At 43.7% G+C, this 19,964-nt stretch overlaps 1 protein-coding gene across 1 annotated transcript in view; it reads right to left on the bottom strand.

Moving 5' to 3' along the window:
* The window catches only part of LOC124555078 (kinesin-like protein KIF12), a 653,823-nt gene that overhangs the window by 295,504 nt on the left and 338,355 nt on the right, over positions 1 to 19,964 (bottom strand). Inside the window, exons 6-7 of the mRNA XM_047128907.1 lie at positions 18,107 to 18,331; positions 5,826 to 5,966 (exon numbers count right to left, since the gene is read on the bottom strand). Coding sequence (XP_046984863.1) covers positions 5,826 to 5,966; positions 18,107 to 18,331 — 366 coding nt within the window. The remainder of the gene's footprint in view (positions 1 to 5,825; positions 5,967 to 18,106; positions 18,332 to 19,964) is intronic.

Here is a 19,964-nt window from a genome sequence, read left to right as displayed (position 1 = left end):
CGTCTTTTCGTGTCACACATGTCTTTTACATGTAAGTTAGCGCGTGTGCATTTTGTCCACTTACAGCTTTGTGTTTCTCACGTGGTATTTACCTGATTTGAAAGACGTTACAGTCATTTACTAAATTGAAACTTTTGCTCGTTTTTGGATCTGGGTACCGTCTAATCCTGCAATCTAAATTCATTTACATAAATTCTGAAATGTTAAATTACGGCTAACTACAGTGAGATTTTAATTTATTACAATTTTTCTTATTTCGATCGTCTTTGTAAGAAGTAACAAACACCCGTGCGATACCGATCATGTTTTGACTCACCTTTGCGATACCGATCATGCTTTGACTATCTATTTTCCATGGATAAATGCTGATCTTCGGATTCGGCGCCTTGTTTCCTTAACAGCGGAATGTTAGGTACGTGTGTCACATAAAACCTTGTATGCACCGTAGAGTATAGGTACGTTAGAAGGTAAACATTGAAATCAAACGTCAGAGTGCCTTAATACATTAATAGAGAAAGCAAACAAAATATTGCAGTCCATTAATAAAATGGAGATGAGGGGTGCATATTGTTTTGGTCTCTCTAGAGGCGTTGTACGGTACTGCGGCGCGGGAGTGTGCCAGATCTGCAGACGTGTACTGACAAACAAACAGAACACTAATCACGTAACTTTATATGTTCGAGGTGATAATTAAAGCTTTATGACTTCCCTCCAACGCACAAAGTCTTAGGAAGCGATGTGGCGAGTCTCCCAACTTGTGCCAGACAACTGCCTTTCGTTGCAACAACTTGAGTGTGACACTAAATCGACCACCATGCGCGTGCATCTGGTTATGGCGCAAACTAAGGAAGGAGTGATTTCGCAGGAAACCACTCCGATGTTTCAGAGACGAAAAACAGGGTAATTTTTTTCCCAGCTCAGTCTTTAGCGCTTCTTGCCGTAAGGCTATCATCACAGTACACTGACAACTATGAAAAGAATTTCATGTCTTTAGAGCGTTAAAAAATTAAGTAAAATAAAATAAACATTACACAGTTATAATAAAAAAAATGTCTTGTGATTATGGCCTGCCATCGGGTAGACCGTTCGCCGGGTGCAAGTCTTTCGATTTGACGCCATTTCGGCGACTTGCGCGTCGATGGGGATGAAATGATGATGATTAGGACAACACAACACCCAGTTCCTGAGCGGAGAAAATCTCCGACCCAGCCGTGAATCGAACCCGGGCCCTTAGGATTGACATTCTGTCGCGCTGACCACGCAGCTACCGGGGGGCTGACACAGTTATAATAATGCACGGAGTAGAAGCGCGAATATTCAGAAAGGAGGACGAGAGAAGAATTGAAGCTTCTGAAATGTAGACATGGCGCAGAATGGAGGCCAGCTGGACTGATAGGAATGAGGAGGTGCTAAGAAGAGTTGGAGGAGATCGGAAGAAGTAGTTGTTAGTGAAGAACAGGAATCTAAACAGGAGAGGAGATAATCTGAGACGAGACGGCCATCTAATACAGGCAATTGGAGGTTTCATTAGCGGGAACAGAGGGAAGAGCAGATTTGATACTATGAGGGCGTGATGAAAAGTAATGCCTCCGAATTTTTTATGTAAAATCTCTTAAAGCTTTTTAAATAAAAGAAACGTTATTATACTTTTCTCATCATGTCTACATATTTCCAACCTACCGCCTCTAAACGGTTGCGGAATGTAGCGTACAACATGGCGGTGTGTAATGTAAGAATGTTGGTGCGTGAGAAACAGCGGGCTGTAAACGAGTTCGAAGTGTTCGTTCACATATGGCGCACCCTCCCCTTCAGCATTACAGTCACAGACCACACACAGGCCATGCGACGTCTGTTCACTGTCATCGATCATCCTGCATACTGCCCAGACTTGGCCCCATCCGATTTTCATCTTTTTCGAAAAGTTAAAGAACACCCTTCAAGGTCTTTACTTTGCTAGTGGTGAGGTGCTGCAAGTAGAGGTAAGGCTGTGGTTCCGACAACAAAATCAAGCAGTGTACAGTGACAGTATCAACAAACTGGTCTTTCGTTAGGAGAAATGCGTTCATCGCCAGTGTGACTATTTTGAGCAATAAATATGAAGAAACGAAGAATAAAGATGTAGAATGTTAATAACATTTCTTTTATTCGAAAGATTTACGAGTTTCCATATAAAAAATTCGAAAACTTTAGTTTTCGGCACACCCTTGTAGATGCTGGTTGACGTCAGTAGTCAGCAACGAGGTTGCCAAGCATGAAGGGGAAAACTATTAGAGAAGCACCGAGGAACTTGAAATACAAACCTGACAATTATAAAACTCCGACAATCGTAAACTGTTTCGATGGAAAAACAAGGAATCAACACTATTGAATAAATCAACATTGTTTATTAACACATATGCATCACTTGGTTGGTGTCCACAGTCTCGTATAGAAACGTTATTCGTAAATAAACTATGCCCGTGCACATCTCAAATGTGTATTCCTGACTCTTTTAGTAACTTTTCGACTCTGTGGCATCTTTCCCCTTGAAAACTGTGTAAGTCAGACGACGCTCATAGGGAGAGTGATATTAACCTCTTGCTGAACTGTATACTCTGTTGACTGAACATCGTACATTGTAGTATGTCGTCGTTTATATCAGACTCATCACTGTAATTCTGACCACATTTATCAGAATATAGTACTTCCGTGGTATGTAAATGTGCTGGGTAGATATGCCCCGATCGTACTCATGTCATGGACAAAAGTTGATGTTTACCGAATCCGATCATTAGGAATCAGGGTCATGAATGTATCTTTGGAGAATTTTTTAGGCATAAGGGATCGAGAAAGTGGAATCATCGGCTTCCCATTAGTGCTACAACCATCCTCACATCAAAAAATACGACTCACACAACCATCATGGAATTTTTCCTCCACATGTAATTAAGTGTATTTGCACAGATATATTCTGTATCAAGTACTAATAAATTTTTCTGTAAATATCAGATCTGACAATTACCACTTACGTAAGCCTTGGCTGCATTGTACGTAGATTAAACACCAATAAAAAACTTACTACAATGACTCTGGTACGTTTTCGGTGTAGCTTCTCTGTAGAAGGAAAATATTCTGATGCTTACATTGGGCCGTTCTATAGGCGCTGGTTACCCAGCCGCGTAATTCTAGGTGGTGATGGGTCTCAGGGTACGAGAAACATAACAGTGCTGTTTTACGGAGTCACAAAAGACAGCTGTTACACAATACGCCGTTCAGCGCCGAACAGACACTGCAAAATGCCTATATCCCGGAGAAATTATCGTAGTTGTAACAGCTCTATCGATCCTTCTAATGTACTTACTCGCTTTGTTCCTTCATTTACGACCTTTACAGCAGTGTAGCTCACAGTTTCGCAGTTACAATGGCAGTAAAACACAGGGGTCCCCTTCCGCACCTTTCCAGTCTGCTGGGAAAACGTCTTCGCAGTTTGTGTAAAGGCGCTTCCTGCCACTCTAACTGAAACATCACTAACAGTTTTCGACGAATTTCGAGATGATCTGATTTGCTGTCTTTTGCCTCTATATTTGTTTACCTCAGCCCGGAGAGATGCAGATATGTTAAAAAAGGAATTTTACAATTTGTTATCTTTGTTTTAATAATAAAAGTGTTATCATCGTTGCCTCTCCGCGGATACCACAGATTTTCGCTGTGTTGAGAGCTACGCGCTTCGTTAAGCGTTTGTTCAGGCATACCGTGTACCCTCTTCCACACACACTACGGCGGCTGCGTGAGTACAGATATCGATATATTGGCGATATACACTGCCTGAAAATAAAAAGTGAAGCCCCCAGCAGGCGAGGAGGAAACGAAATTTCAGTATTGAGACGGTATGTGACGCTGTTGCAGTCATTACAAAATTAACTCAGATTTCTAGAGAAAATTGGAGTATAATGAATGGTGATATATGTGGGCAGGTGGAAAATGGAAATAATAATTGCTTGAATAATGGGAAAAATTGGTTGGCAAGAACAGTTTAAAGAAAGGCACCAGTTACCCGGGAAACAGTGACTGATTAATTTTAAAACATTGAAGTGATCTTGAGTGGTGTCCCTCCCTCCAACATTATAAACTACTACGAGACAAACTTTTGTGACGATCCTGGACAAGTGAAAGTAACAGTGAAGCGAGGAACAAGACCTCCTGAAAGGATAGTGGATAGTTCTAAATCAAGTATCAATGTGATGATAGCAGCAGCTGCTGATGGCTCAGTCCTGATACCAATACCAACAGACCTTCAATATCAATACATTCTAGGTCAATATTCGTACTGCTTCACATTAATTCCACTGTGTGTAGTCTTGATTATGACAATGCCGATGAAGAAATTCCTCCTGTTTGCTCCGAACCTCCAGGATCTCGGCGGCGGGCGAAATGATGAACAGACAGAGATGGACTCCCAAATGTGCGAATGAACTTTGCCTTTCTAAAAACTTTTTCTAACACTTTTAATGTACGGTTGAGGTACACATTTTTTTTTAACAATGCTGGTACGACGGATACGTCATCACGCATACGTCCGCACGCTACCACTTATAGAAACAAACGGGTGTAGATACAGGAATTAATAAATTGAAGAGCGTATTTATTATTTTGCTTCATAGAGATGTATCAGAACATTATCCTTGCCACAAACGAACTCGTTAATTTATCTTTGTCGTTGTTTGTAACCCATTCAGTTTACATACAGCTTACATACAAGAAAAGAAAAGAACGAAAAAATAATATGATTCAACACAACAAGCGCGTATATCAGTTTGACGTTGCATCCACTCTGCCGTGGATGCAGGCACTGATTTGGTTGGGAAGGATATCATAAATCCGGTGCACCCCCTCCTGAGGAAATCTGGTCCACTACTGTTGTAATCGCTCCTCAATATCTTGAGTACTGGCACTGGCAGGAGTCGACGTCCGAGCTGGTCCCACACATCTACAGGGCCCTGGTCTGAGGATCCTATTGGCTACAGGATTACTTCAGCATCGCGCAGACTGTTCATAGAGACACGTGCCGTTTGTGGATGATCATTGACCCGTTGAAAAGTGGCACAACGATACTGTCACGTGAAAGGTAACTCATGAGGACGCAGGATGTCCGCGACGTAGCGTTGTGCCGTCAGAGTCCTCAGACACACATCAGCAGTGACATGTTGTCCTGCCCAATCAGAGTCCTCAGACACACATCAGCAGTGACATGTTGTCCTGCCCAACGGCTCCCCACGCCATGACACCGGGAGTAACAGCCTCGTTCCTGTCCAAGACAATGGAAGAGTAGGACATCCCTCCAGGTCGCTGCCATATTCGCCAATGCTGGTCATCCGGGGAGTGCAGAAATGTGAATCTCTTAAAAGTGGAAGTTTTTCTGTGAGGTTTTTCTGGGTGTGAGATTGTGCGACTAGGCCAGTTTCCCACGGAAATTAGCCACCTTGACAAAGTATTCCAACCAGAAGCTGTGTTCAAGCGCTTCCTATTCCAGTACTACAAACACAGTCAAGTGTTGAGAAAATATTATCGAAATCGCGAGACCCACCATTCTTTTGTACAGCTAACATGGTCTCTTTCTCTTTACAGCACAGTCCAACAAACACGTATTCCTAAGAGCTCCAGTAGAGTGCAAAAGAAAAACACACGCACAGACACTAGAGAGGAAACTGCCAATAACTTGTTGTGACAAGATAGTTGTGTTAGTTACATACAGAAGTTACATTACTACGTTTTAAGGTAATGAACAAGCAGAGTTAGCGACAACTAACATCGCTCGGCTTCAGAGCCTATAGGGATCTGCGACGTACCTTTTCGTTGTATATCTCGAGGAAGGAAGCCTTGAGAACGAAGTGACAGTCGCGGCGCTCCTGCAGCAGCTTGAAGAGGTGCACGAACGACCGGAACACCAGCCCGTGGTCCTCTGAGTACGGGTTGGGCCGCTGGTCGAACTGCGCAACATGCACACTTCAAAAACTGCACCAGCTTAAATACAAATAAGCCAGGAACTGGAACACCTAGCTGTTTTTCAGTTTCAGTGATTGAGTTTTGTGTTTTATTTTAGAGATTCTCGACTGAGTTGGGTGAGCAGGTCCATAGCATCATCACAAAAAAAAAAGAATCACTAACTCCGACTAACTAATTTGCGAAGGCATTTTCTTGAAATTTCTATGCTCCTTTACTTATCGGAAAGCTCATAATCACCTTCCCGCATACTTCGAGCAGAAACTTCCATTTTGCGTTACTATGATTTCACCGTAATAATCCACTTAAAATTGGCTTCTGATAAATTCAAAAGAACGATACCCAAAATCGCTTAACCATTGTCATAATTGTTAGTTTGATCTACATGCCTAATTTTTAATAAGTGAAGTCTTAGGGAAACCGTGACTGCTGTTAGTATAACGCACTAAATCAATGTTTGAGACACACACCATATTGGTCCCATTCCGATAACTAGTTTCTACATTCTCTTCAAAATAAAACTAATAATGAGTAGCAAAGTTCATCTAACAAGGAGATGATGTAACATTAAGTTACCTGCTTTAATCACGTTCACTATTTTACGAAATTTCTTTTCATTCCCTAAACTCTGCTCATATTTACAGAAGTCTCAACGTTTCAACTAAGCAACAAGGTAGCCAACAAAAAGCTGACGGTGTACTTTGGTGGAAGGCTACTCAGACAGAAAGTCGAAAGCTCTAGAAGTTTCGCTTGATAGAGCGCTCAGTTACAAACAACATATATTAAGACCAGCTGCCAAAATCGATATTCGAAATAAGGTTCACCAGAAACTCTGTGGCACATCATGGAGATCACCTGTATCACCAGTGTCAGAGCACCGTTTTACCCTGTTACGGAATTTTTCTCCTCAGTTCGGATGAGTAGCGCTCACACGACACTTATTGACACACAGCTCAACCATGCCATGCGTCTTGTAAGTGGAATAATCATAACTTCATCTTCTTCCTCGCTACCCGTACTGAGGCACGTACCACCTCCATCCCCGTGGCGGGAAAGTGCACTTTTAAGTAAGTACAAAAACACTACAGTAAAATCATCAACTTCCTGTTACGGAGACATTCCAGCATTCAGTAAAGGAAAGCTTTGCTCTCGTCACCAATCCCTGGAAGCTGTAGTGATGTTAGTTACCAACGGCTTTTATGATAATGATTGCCTGAGACACAAATGGCCGATTAATGCTACGACAGAACAATTTAGGATGCCGTGCAATCGACCACGCCAGTTGGCTTTAAACAGCCACGCAAGATCCGGTCGGTTTCTAACAGCACTGGCAAGTGTGCTGATTCTCTGCACGAGAGGAAGAAAATATCTTCTCCAAATTGTGACTGGGCGTTGAAGAGCAGTCTGTTCACCATGTAGTTCAAGGATGTTCTCTGTGAGCTTAACCTGGCGATCCAACTGAGTTGCTGGTGATGACGGAGAGATCAGTACATTACTTTCGTGCCCCGAAAACTAGCTTGTAACTTGAGATAATTGTAAAAACTACTATTTAATGATAAAGCGAAACGTTAAAAAATTAATCTCCAAAAACATACTCTCTTTCTAGTTGTCATATCTTCTACAGAAATATACCTCTTCCGAATCCTAAAAATAACTGTATCTGAAAACTGGAAATGTTTGTAGCACTACTAACAAATCGACGGACAATGGTACAGAAATGCGTCATTGTTTCCATATAACTTATAGGCGTTAGCAGAGGATCTTTTTTTGACTGATTGTTCATTTGTTTACAGCTTTTTATGTTGGTGATAAAAATTGACTGTTCCTGTCTGTACTGACAGTTATCATTTCCTGACACATTAAAACTTGGTGGCATACCGCCACTCGAATTCAGCCGCTTGCTTTTTACGAGTAATGTTCTTACCAGCAATCCTGCGTCAGTGGCAGCTGTCAGGTCAGTTCGTGAGTCGTTCCTGGGAAGTTTAGTCGGCAAGAGCATTGCGTTCGGGTGGCAAACGACCGGATTAGAGTACTAGACCGACACACAATTTAAATACACTGATGTGAAAAAAAGTCATGGGTTAGCAAACGTACTAATGGCGATAGTATGGCGTACACCAGGTACACGAGGGTAGTGCATTAGCAGAGCTGTCATTTGTACTCAGCTGATTCATGTGAAAAGATTTCTGAAGCGGTTATGGGCGCTCGACGGGAATTAACAGACTTTGAACTTGGAATGGTACTTGAAGCTCATTGGACAGTCCATTTCGGAAATCGTTAGGGACTGCAATACTCCGAGATCCATAATGTCAAGATCGTGGCGAGGACACCAAATTTCAGGTGTTATGTCTTACCACGAACAACGCAGTAGGGAACGGCTTTCACTTAAGGACTGGGAGCACCGGCGCTTGCTTAGAGTTGTAAGTGTTTAAAGACAAGCAACTCTGAGTGAAATAATTGCAGAAAACAATGTGGGACGTACGACGAACATATCCGTTAGGACGGCGCAGCGAAATTTGGCGTTAATGGGCTATGCTAGCAGATAACCGACGCGATTGCTTTTGCTAACAGCACGACATCGCCTGTGGCACCTCTTCTGGTCTCGAGACCATGTCGGTTGGACCCTAGACGACTAGAAAACCGTCCCAATTCCAGTTGGTAGTAGTTGATGGTTGAGTTCGAGTGTGGCGGAGACCCCGACAAGCCATAGACCCACATTATCAACAAGGCACCGTGTAAGCTGTTGGTGGCTCCATTATGGCGTGAGCTGTTTTTACATGGAGTGGACTGGGTCCTCTGAATGGAAATAGTTATGTTCGGCTACCTGGAGACCATTTGCAGCCACTCATGGACTTCATGTTCCCAAATAGGAGATGGAATTGGTTCAAATGGCTCTGAGCACTATGGGACTCAACTGCTGAGGTCATTAGTCCCCTAGAACTTAGAACTAGTTAAACCTAACTAACCTAAGGACATCACAAACATCCATGCCCGAGGCAGGATTCGAACCTGCGACCGTAGCGGTCTTGCGGTTCCAGACTGCAGCGCCTTTAACCTCACGGCCACTTCGGTCGGCAGATGGAATTTTTGTAGATGACAATGCGCTATGTCACTGGGCCATAGCTGTTTGCGACTGGTTTGAAGAACATTCTGGACAATTCGAACGAATGATTTGGCTATCCATATCGTCCGACATGAGTCCCATCGAACATTTATCGTACATAATCGAGCGGTTAGTTCATGCACAAAACCTAACATCACCAACACTTCCGCAATTATGGACGACTATGGAGGCAGCATGGGGCAGTATTTGCGCAGGGGACTTCCAACGACTTAATGAGTCCATCTCACGTAGAGTTGCGGCTCTACATCGGCAAAAGGAGATCCGACGCTACATTAGGAGGTACCCAATGTCTTTTGTCACCTCGGTGCCTCAGTGTAATCAGGAAGGTTTAACGCAGAGTTAAAAATTCTTTTGAAGTTATTTGCTAAATAAACTATTATACTTTTCTACTTTTGTTCCTACCGCACCAACGTTAGTTCAGTCGTTACTGTTACGCAGTTACGCTACTCTGTGATTTTCCTTGTGGTATCAGTCATCTTTCACAGTCGGTTCTCCACTCCTGGTTCAGAAAAAGATCCCTTCATCTCATTGTACATCATAATTTGTTTTTATTATGCGCTATACTCTGATCTCTTCTGTGCCGTCATCAGTCATCTTCCGGCACTGCATCAACTACGATTATTATTACTGCTACTACTACTCCTAGATTCAGGTACGCAGCAAATTTCTACTTGCTACAGACTATACGCGTACTCTAAGGAGACTTTCGGTGAGATAGCTGATGGAAGACGTTAGAGAAGAAGAAATCGATTGTCTTTGATCAATACCGACTGCTTTACGGTCGCTGCTAACGTTAGCTAGCGGAAAACACTTAACTCAATGGCTCTAGTGCGTCAAAGCGATTTCAAACTCAGCTGCACTTAATATTTTAAGGGCCGTTAATTCCACGTGTCACTACACTCGGTACTGTCTGCTAAGTGAAGTTGGCAGCGGCAAAAAGGTTGTCATTACCGATCGATGTCGTTCGACTTCTTTCCGTTCTGCAACTCGTATGAGCCACCTCGCCAACTGTCTTCATAGAACGCGAATACAGAATACTGTCTAAACGATTCTTGTTACAACTAATAAAGTTTGCAAGTTCGATACAGGTAATATCTCTGATCCTAATACGTGACCAACATTCTGCCCTATCTGACTGCAATCATTGTTTCTACTACACAAGCCCAGAAACGTCCACAAGTCGATGATCCGCAATTTGCTCTCACGATATAAACATATCTTGACTCAAACAGGCCGTACCGTCTCGTTCAGCAACCCAACAACCTTTCCACTTGCGTGACAAAAGTCATGGGATACCTCCTAATGTCGTGTCGGACCTGATTTTGCCCGGCGAAGTGCTGCAAGACGGCCGGCCGCAGTGGCCGAGAGGTTCTAGGCGCTTCGGTACGGAACCGCGATGCTGCTACGGTCGCAGGTTCGAATCCTGCCTCGGGCATGGATGTGTGTGATGTCCTTAGGTTAGGTTAGGTTTAAGTAGTTTTAAGTTCTAGGGGACTGATGACCTCAGATGTTAAGTCCCATAGTGCTCAGAGCCATTTGAACCATTTGCTGCAACACGACGTGGAATGGACTCAACAAGTCGTTGGAAGTCCCCTGCCGAAATACTGAGTCATGCTGCCTCTACAGCCGTCCATAACTGCGAAAGCGTTGCCGGTGCAGGACTTTGTGCACGAACTGACCTCACGATTATTTTCCATGAATGTCCTATGGGATTCATGTCGGGCGACCTAGGTGCCCAAATCATTCGCTCGAACTGTCTCGAATGTTCTTCAAGCAAATTGTGAAAAATTTTGGTTTGGTGACGTGGCGCACTTTCATCCATAAAAATTCCATCGTTGAGTGGCTGAAATGGTCTCCAAGTAAACGACCATATCCATTTACAGTCAATGATCGGTTCAGTTGGATCGGAGGACCCAGTCCATTCCATGTAAACCCAGCTCACAGCATTACGGAGCCACCACCAGCTTGCACAGTGCATTGTTGACAACTTAGATCCATGGCTTCGTGGGGTCTCTCCCACACTAGAATCCTACCATCAGCTCTGGAATTTTCTGAGACGGTATTCCGTCGTCTAGGTCCAACCGATATGGACACAAGGCCAGGAGAGAAGCTGCACGCGACGCCGTACTTTTAGCAAAGGCACTCGCGTCAGTCGTTCGCTGTCATAGCCCATTAATGCCACATTTCACGGCACTGCCCCAACGGATAAGTTCATCGTACGTCCCACAATGATTTCTGGTTTATTTCACGCAGTGTTGCTTGTCTGTTAGCACTGAAGACTTCAAGCAAATTCCTCTCCTCTCAGTCGTTAAGTGAAAGCTTTCGGTATCTGATTTGTCCGTGGTGAGAAGTAACGCCCGAAATTTCGTATTCTAGGCACACTCTTGACGCTCTGGATCTCGGAATGTTGAATTCCCTAACGGTTTCCGAATGGGAATGTCCCATGCGCCTAGCTCTAACTGTTAATTCCCGTCTGAAACCTTTTCACAAGAATCACATGAGTACAAATGACAGCTCAGCAAATGCACTGCCCTTGCATACCTTGCGTACGTGATGCTGTCGCCATCTTTATATGTGCATACCGCTGTCCCATGAGTTTTGTCACATCAGTGTATTACTCCACTGTCCGATTGTGCAGTTGGTTCCTTTCTCCCTGCTCTCAGTTTCTGTTTCTCTCTGACATTACTAAAGCGACTTTGTATCCCTTGCTTAATATTTGTTTATTCACACTTTGCTTCTTCAGAAACTGCATCAGTCACGTGATTAACAGTATCAAAATCCTCTAACTGTACCATAAATATTTGAAATCTCTCAAGGGACTTTGTACCCGCAGCTTATTGCTCGTATAATCAGGCCTTGCTGCTCAGAAATTGCATCAGCTAGATGAGTAATAGTATAAAAATTTGGGAACCTCATTAAGACATCCGAGGGGAAACCTAACAGAGGGTTCGAAACGTTTACTCTTGAGAATAGCGTGATGACTTTTTTTGCGTCATCAGTATTCTGGCGGGTTTGATGTGACCCGACACGAATTTCTCTCCTGTGCCAATTTCTTCTCTTAGATTAGCTCCTGTATGCAACAAATCTGTTCTACGTACTTCAATCTCTGTCTTTCCCTGCAGTTTCTACTGTCTACACTCCCTCAAGGGGAGTTAACTCATGCACTGTAACCCCGTCCCTTCTTCTTGTCAACGATGTTCTCTTTGGCGGTTCTGCGAAGAACCGTGTCACGTCCTATCACTCTACCTAATTTGCACATCCTTCCATAGCACCACATTTCAAATGCTTCGATTCTCTTCTTTTCTGCTTTTCCCGAAGTCCATGATTCTCTTCCATTTAATTCTATGCTAGAAAAAAACATCCTCAAAAATTTCATCCTTAAATTAGATACTATGTTGAGTTCTAGTGGGTCTTTTTTTTTCTTTGTGCTAGTATGCATTTTATGTCTTCCTTTTTCCGTCTGTAATGTTTTATTTTTCATCCAACGCTACAAAATTCTACTTCGTAGATCTAAATTTTGGTTTTGAGTTTATCGCCAAGCTCATTTCTACTACTCCTCATTACCTTCCCGTTTCTTCAGTTTACTCTCGATCCATACCGTGTGCTAAGTAAACTGCTCATTCCGTTTAACATGTCCCGCTATTCTTTCTAACTTTCACTGAGGGTAGAAATGTCATTCGTGAATATTATACCTGATATCCCACATAGCCCCCCCATGAACCATGGACTTTGCCGTTGGTGGGGAGGCTTGCGTGCCTCAGCGATACAGATAGCCGTACCGTAGGTGCAACCACAACGGAGGGGTATCTGTTGAGAGGCCAGACAAACGTGTGGTTCCTGAAGAGGGGCGGCAGCCTTTTCAGTAGTTGCAAGGGCAACAGTCTGGATGATTGACTGATCTGGCCTTGTAACAATAACCAAAACGGCCTTGCTGTGCTGGTACTGCGAACGGCTGAAAGCAAGGGGAAACTACAGCCGTAATTTTTCCCGAGGGCATGCAGCTTTACTGTATGATTACATGATGATGGCGTCCTCTTGGGTAAAATATTCCGGAAGTAAAATAGTCCCCCATTCGGATCTCCGGGCGGGGACTACTCAAGAGGATGTCGTTATCAGGAGAAAGACAACTGGCGTTCTACGGATCGGAGCGTGGAATGTCAGATCCCTTAATCGGGCAGGTAGGTTAGAAAATTTAAAAAGGGAAATGGATAGGTTGAAGTTAGATATAATGGGAATTAGTGAAGTTCGGTGGCAGGAGGAACAAGACTTCTGGTCAGGTGACTACAGGGTTATAAACACAAAATCAAATAGGGGGAATGCAGGAGTAGGTTTAATAATGAATAGGAAAATAGGAATGCGGGTAAGCTACTACAAACAGCATAGTGAACGCATTATTGTGGCCAAGATAGATACGAAGCCCACACCTACTACAGTAGTACAAGTTTATATGCCAACTAGCTCTGCAGATGACGAAGAAATTGAAGAAATGTATGATGAAATAAAAGAAATTATTCAGATTGTGAAGGGAGACGAAAATTTAATAGTCATGGGTGACTGGAATTCGAGTGCAGGAAAAGGGAGAGAAGGAAACATAGTAGGTGAATATGGATTGGGGGACAGAAATGAAAGAGGAAGCCGCCTGGTAGAATTTTGCACAGAGCACAACATAATCATAACTAACACTTGGTTTAAGAATCATGAAAGAAGGTTGTATACATGGAAGAACCCTGGAGATACTAAAAGGTATCAGATAGATTATATAATGGTAAGACAGAGATTTAGGAACCAGGTTTTAAATTGTAAGACATTTCCAGGGGCAGATGTGGACTCTGACCACAATCTATTGCTTATGACCTGTAGATTAAAACTGAAGAAACTGCAAAAAGGTGGGAATTTAAGGAGATGGGACCTGGATAAACTGAAAGAACCAGAGGTTGTACAGAGATTCAGGGAGAGCATAAGGGAGCAATTGACAGGAATGGGGGAAATAAATACAGTAGAAGAAGAATGGGTAGCTTTGAGGGATGAAGTAGTGAAGGCAGCAGAGGATCAAGTAGGTAAAAAGACGAGGGCTAGTAGAAATCCTTGGGAAACAGAAGAAATATTGAATTTAATTGATGAAAGGATAAAATATAAAAATGCAGTAAGTGAAACAGGCAAAAAGGAATACAAACGTCTCAAAAATGAGATCGACAGGAAGTGCAAAATGGCTAAGCAGGGATGGCTAGAGGACAAATGTAAGGATGTAGAGGCCTATCTCACTAGGGGTAAGATAGATACCGCCTACAGGAAAATTAAAGAGACCTTTGGAGATAAGAGAACGACTGGTATTAATATCAAGAGCTCAGATGGAAACCTAGTTCTAAGCAAAGAAGGGAAAGCAGAAAGGTGGAAGGAATATGTAGAGGGTCTATACAAGGGCGATGTACTTGAGGACAATATGATGGAAACGGAAGAGGATGTAGATGAAGATGAAATGGGAGATACGATACTGCGTGAAGAGTTTGACAGAGCACTGAAAGACCTGAGTCGAAACAAGGCCCCCGGAGTAGACAATATTCCATTGGAACTACTGACGGCCGTGGGAGAGCCAGTCCTGACAAAACTCTACCATCTGGTGAGCAAGATATATGAAACAGGCGAAATACCCTCAGACTTCAAGAAGAATATAAGAATTCCAATCCCAAAGAAAGCAGGTGTTGACAGATGTGAAAATTACCGAACTATCAGCTTAATAAGTCACAGCTGCAAAATACTAACACGAAATCTTTACAGACGAATGGAAAAACTAGTAGAAGCCAACCTCGGGGAAGATCAGTTTGGATTCCGTAGAAACACTGGAACACGTGAGGCAATACTGACCTTACGACTTATCTTAGAAGAAAGATTAAGGAAAGGCAAACCTACGTTTCTAGCATTTGTAGACTTAGAGAAAGCGTTTGACAATGTTGACTGGAATACTCTCTTTCAAATTCTGAAGGTGGCAGGGGTAAAATACAGGGAGCGAAAGGCTATTTACAATTTGTACAGAAACCAGATGGCAGTTATAAGAGTCGAGGGACATGAAAGGGAAGCAGTGGTTGGGAAGGGAGTAAGACAGGGTTGTAGCCTCTCCCCGATGTTGTTCAATGTGTATATTGAGCAAGCAGTAAAGGAAACAAAAGAAAAATTCGGGGTAGGTATTAAAATTCATGGAGAAGAAATAAAAACTTTGGGGTTCGCCGATGACATTGTAATTCTGTCAGAGACAGCAAAGGACTTGGAAGAGCAGTTGAATGGAATGGACAGTGTCTTGAAAGGAGGATATAAGATGAACATCAACAAAAGCAAAACAAGGATAATGGAATGTAGTCTAATTAAGTCGGGTGATGCTGAGGGAATTAGATTAGGAAATGAGGCACTTAAAGTAGTAAAGGAGTTTTGTTATTTGGGGAGCAAAATAACTGATGATGGTCGAAGTAGAGAGGATATAAAATGTAGGCTGGCAATGGCAAGGAAAGCGTTTCTGAAGAAGAGAAATTTGTTAACATCCAGTATTGATTTAAGTGTCAGGAAGTCATTTCTGAAAGTATTCGTATGGAGTGTAGCCATGTATGGAAGTGAAACATGGACGATAAATAGTTTGGACAAGAAGAGAATAGAAGCTTTCGAAATGTGGTGCTACAGAAGAATGCTGAAGATTAGATGGGTAGATCACATAACTAATGAGGAAGTATTGAATAGGATTGGGGAGAAGAGAAGTTTGTGGCACAACTTGACCAGAAGAAGGGATCGGTTGGTAGGACATGTTCTGAGGCATCAAGGGATCACCAATTTAGTATTGGAGGGCAGCGTGGAGGGTAAAAATCGTAGAGGGAGACCAAGAGATGAATACACTAAGCAGATTCAGAAGGATGTAGGTTGCAGTAGGTACTGGGAGATGAAAAAGCTTGCACGGGATAGAGTGGCATGGAGAGCTGCATCAAACCAGTCTCAGGACTGAAGACCACAACAACAACAACATCCCACATAGATCTAAAATTAACCAATGATAATAACCAATATAAATTTGAAATTTACAGAAAACTTACAATTAGAGGTCGTGGAAATTTGCATACTTTAAATCAACGATCGATGGAATTATAAATTTACCACTGGAAGAAAAATAAAGAAAAAGTGAAATTATAACACGACAATACGTAACACAGAAAAAAATAATTTCGACCGAGATATAGTACTCAAAATCTACAAAGAGCATGCTAAACCTAAAGCAGACACTATACATAAAAACAGAACATTGAAAAGAGATGACAAAACCAAAGCTAAACCGATAAATATATATACACACTATGTGACCAAAAGTATCCGGACACCCCGAAAAACATACGTTCTTCATATTAGCTGCATTGTGCTGCCCCCTACTGCCACGTACTCCATATCAGCGACGTCAGTAGTCATTAGACATCGTGAGAGAGCGGAATGGAGCGCTCCGCGAAACTCACAGACTTCGAACGTGGTCAGGTGATTGTTTGTCACTTGTGTCATACGTCTGTACGCGGGATTTCCACGCTCCTAAACATCCCTAGGTTCCAATGTGATAGTAAACCGAAAACATGAAGGGACACGTACAGCACAAAAGCGTACATGCCGATCTCGTGTGTTGACTGACAGAGACCGCCGACAGTTGAAGAGGGTCGTAATGTGTAATAGGCAGACATCTATCCAGTCCATCACACAGTAATTCAAAACTGCATCAGGATCCACTGTAAGTACTATGACAGCTAGACGTGAGGTGAGAAAATTTGGATTTCATGGTCGAGAGGCTGCTGATAAGCCACAGATCACGCCGGTAAATGCCAAACGACACCTCGCTTGGTGTAAGGAGCGTAAACATTGGACAACTGAACAGTGGAAAACGTTGTGTGGAGTGACGAATCACGGTACACAATGTGGCGATCCGATGGCAGGGTGTGGGGCGAATGCACGGTGAACGTCATCTGCCAGTGTGTGTGGTGCCAACAGTAAAATTTGGTGCGGTGGCCTTATGGGGTGTTCGTGCTTTTCATGGAGGGGGCTTGCACCCCTTGTTATTTTGCGTGGCACTGTCACAGCACAGGCCTACATTGATGTTTTAAGCACCTTCTTGCTTCCCACTGTTGAAGAGCAATTCGAGGATGGCGACTGCATCTTTCAACACTATCGAACACCTGTACATAATGCACGGCCTGTGACGGAGTGGTTTCACGACAATAACATCCCTATAATGGACTGGCCTGCACGGAGTCCTGACCTGAATCCTATAGAACACCTTTGGGATGTTTTGGAACGCCGACTTCGTGCCAGGCCTCACCGACCGACATCGATACCTCTCCTCAGTGCAGCACTTCGTGAAGAATGGGCTGCCATTCCCCAAGAAGCCTTCCAGCACCTGATTGAACATATGCCTGCGAGAGTGGAAGCTGTCATCAATGCTAAGGGTGGGCCAACACCATATTGAATTCCAGCATTACCGATGGAGGGCACCACGAACTGGTAAGTCATTTTCAGCCAGGTTTCCGGATACTTTTGATAACATAGTGTATCTGCCCTTGAAAATAACATGTACTAACCACGCGGAAGATTTTACGTTTTATGACAAGAATCAGGATTGCAGGCTTGTATAATTCCACCTCTGCACCCACTGCTTATGTACTGCAGTCGTAACGTCTACTGCTGCCAGTACTTCTTTAGTTAGTTGCAACTTCCATTTAAATCTAACGCAAAATAATTTCTTTCACCTAGATAACTCCTTCAACAAAAATAAAATAAAAACTGAAAGCACCTTGTTTTCAAGTGTAGTTGCTTGAGTAAGACTCAAAATATAATACTGTATTATTAATGTTAACACCAATCACGCATACATATCTTGTAAACTGATTCGTTTCATATAATTTCGATAAAATAATCGCCAGATGATCTATGCAACATGTAACTAACTACTGCGCTTCACAAAGTAAGCGACGCTCCTGAGGAAGCAGTACTCACAAGTCCGGGAGGCCCGGTGAGGGTGTGCGTCTTGCCGGAGCCGGTCTGGCCGTAGCAGAAGCAGGTGCAGCTGTAGCCGTCGACGGCCATGTCGATGAGGCGCGTCACGCCCGAGTACTGCAGCACGTCCTCCTGTGTGGCCGCCGGCTCGAACACGGCGTTGTACGAGAACACCTTGGGCCGCACGCTGCCGCCCAGCGCCGCCGCGCACTCCAGCGCGTTCAGCTGACAACACACACGCACAGATACTTGTTGGGGCCACTATTATCTCGACAACAGTCTCTCAGGTAACGCAACAACTGTAAAGTACACTAAAGACTCGTGTAAACTACAAAAGAAAAATTCAGTTCCCCCTGCGTTTTTGTGTCGCACGTGTATGAGCTTAGAATCAACCGGAGCTGCGAATGAAATAATAAGCCTTGTAAAACTTAAAAAAGCTCCAAGACAAATAAAAATACTGGATACTGGACACTGAAATCCCCACTGGCCAAGGGTAGAATAACAAAACACCAGCTCAATATATGAAACTTGCTATCCGGAAATGGAACCATAGGTTCTGCTAATTTTATACACTACTGGCCATTAAAATCACTACCCCACGAAGATGACGTGCTACAGACGTGAAATTTAACCGACAGGAAGAAGATGCTGTGATAAGCAAATGATTAGCTTTTCTGAGCATTCACACAAGGTTGGCGCCGGTGGCGACACCTACAACGTGTTGACTTGAGGAAAGTTTCCAACCGATTTCTCATACACAAACAGCAGTTGACCGGCGTTGCCTGGTCAAACGTTGTTGTGATGCTCGTGTAAGGAGGAGAAATGCGTACCATCACGTTTCCGACTTTCATAAAGGTCGGATTGTAGCCTATCGCGATTGCGGTTTATCGTATCGCGACATTGCTGCTCGCTTTGGTCGAGATCCAATGACTGTTAGCAGAATATGGAATCGGTGGGTTCAGGAGGGTAATACGGAACGCCATGTTAGATCCCAACGGCCTCGTATCACTAGCAGTCGAGATGACAGGGTTCTTATCCCCATGGCTGTAACGGATCGCGCAGCTACGTCTCGATCCCTGTGTCAACAGATGGGGACGTTTGCAAGACAGCAACCATCTACACGAACAGTTCGATGACGTTTGCAGCAGCATGGACTATCAGTACAGAGGCCATGGCTGCGGTTACCCTTGATGCTGGATCACAGGCAGGAGTGCCTGCGATGGTGTACTCAACGACGAACCTGGGTGCACAAATGGCAAAATGTCATTTTCTCGGATGAATCCAGGTTCTGGTTAGAGCATCATGATGGTCGCGTCCGTGTTTGGTGACATCGCGGTGAACGCACATTGGAAGCGTGTATTCGTCATCGCCATACTGGCGTATCACCTGGCGTGATTGTATGGGGTGCCATTGGTAACACGTCTCGGTCACCTCTTGTTCGCATTGACGGCACTTTGAACAGTGGACGTTACGTTTCAGATGTGTTGCGACCCGTGGCTCTACCTTTCATTCGATCCCTGCGAAAGCCTACATTTCAGCAGGATAATGCACGACCGCATGTTGCAGGTCTTGTACGGGCCTTTTTGCATACAGAAAATGTTCGACTGCTGCCCTGGCCAGCACATTCTTCAGATCTCTCACCAATTGGAAACGTCTGGTCAATGGTGGCCGAGCAACTGGCTCGTCAGAATACGCCAGTCACTACTCTTGATGAACTGTGGTATCGTGTGGAAGCTGCATGGGCAGCTGTACCTGTACACGCCATCCAAGCTCTGTTAGACTCAGTGCCCAGGCGTATCAAGGCAGTTATTAAGGCCAGAGGTGGTTGTTCTCAGGATCTATGCACCCAAATTGAGTG

Source organism: Schistocerca americana, chromosome 1 (genome assembly GCF_021461395.2).
Source record: "Schistocerca americana isolate TAMUIC-IGC-003095 chromosome 1, iqSchAmer2.1, whole genome shotgun sequence".
Classification (NCBI taxonomy): domain Eukaryota; kingdom Metazoa; phylum Arthropoda; class Insecta; order Orthoptera; family Acrididae; genus Schistocerca; species Schistocerca americana.
Note: the sequence above shows the minus strand (reverse complement) of the source record. Positions and strands in the feature narration are given on the sequence as shown.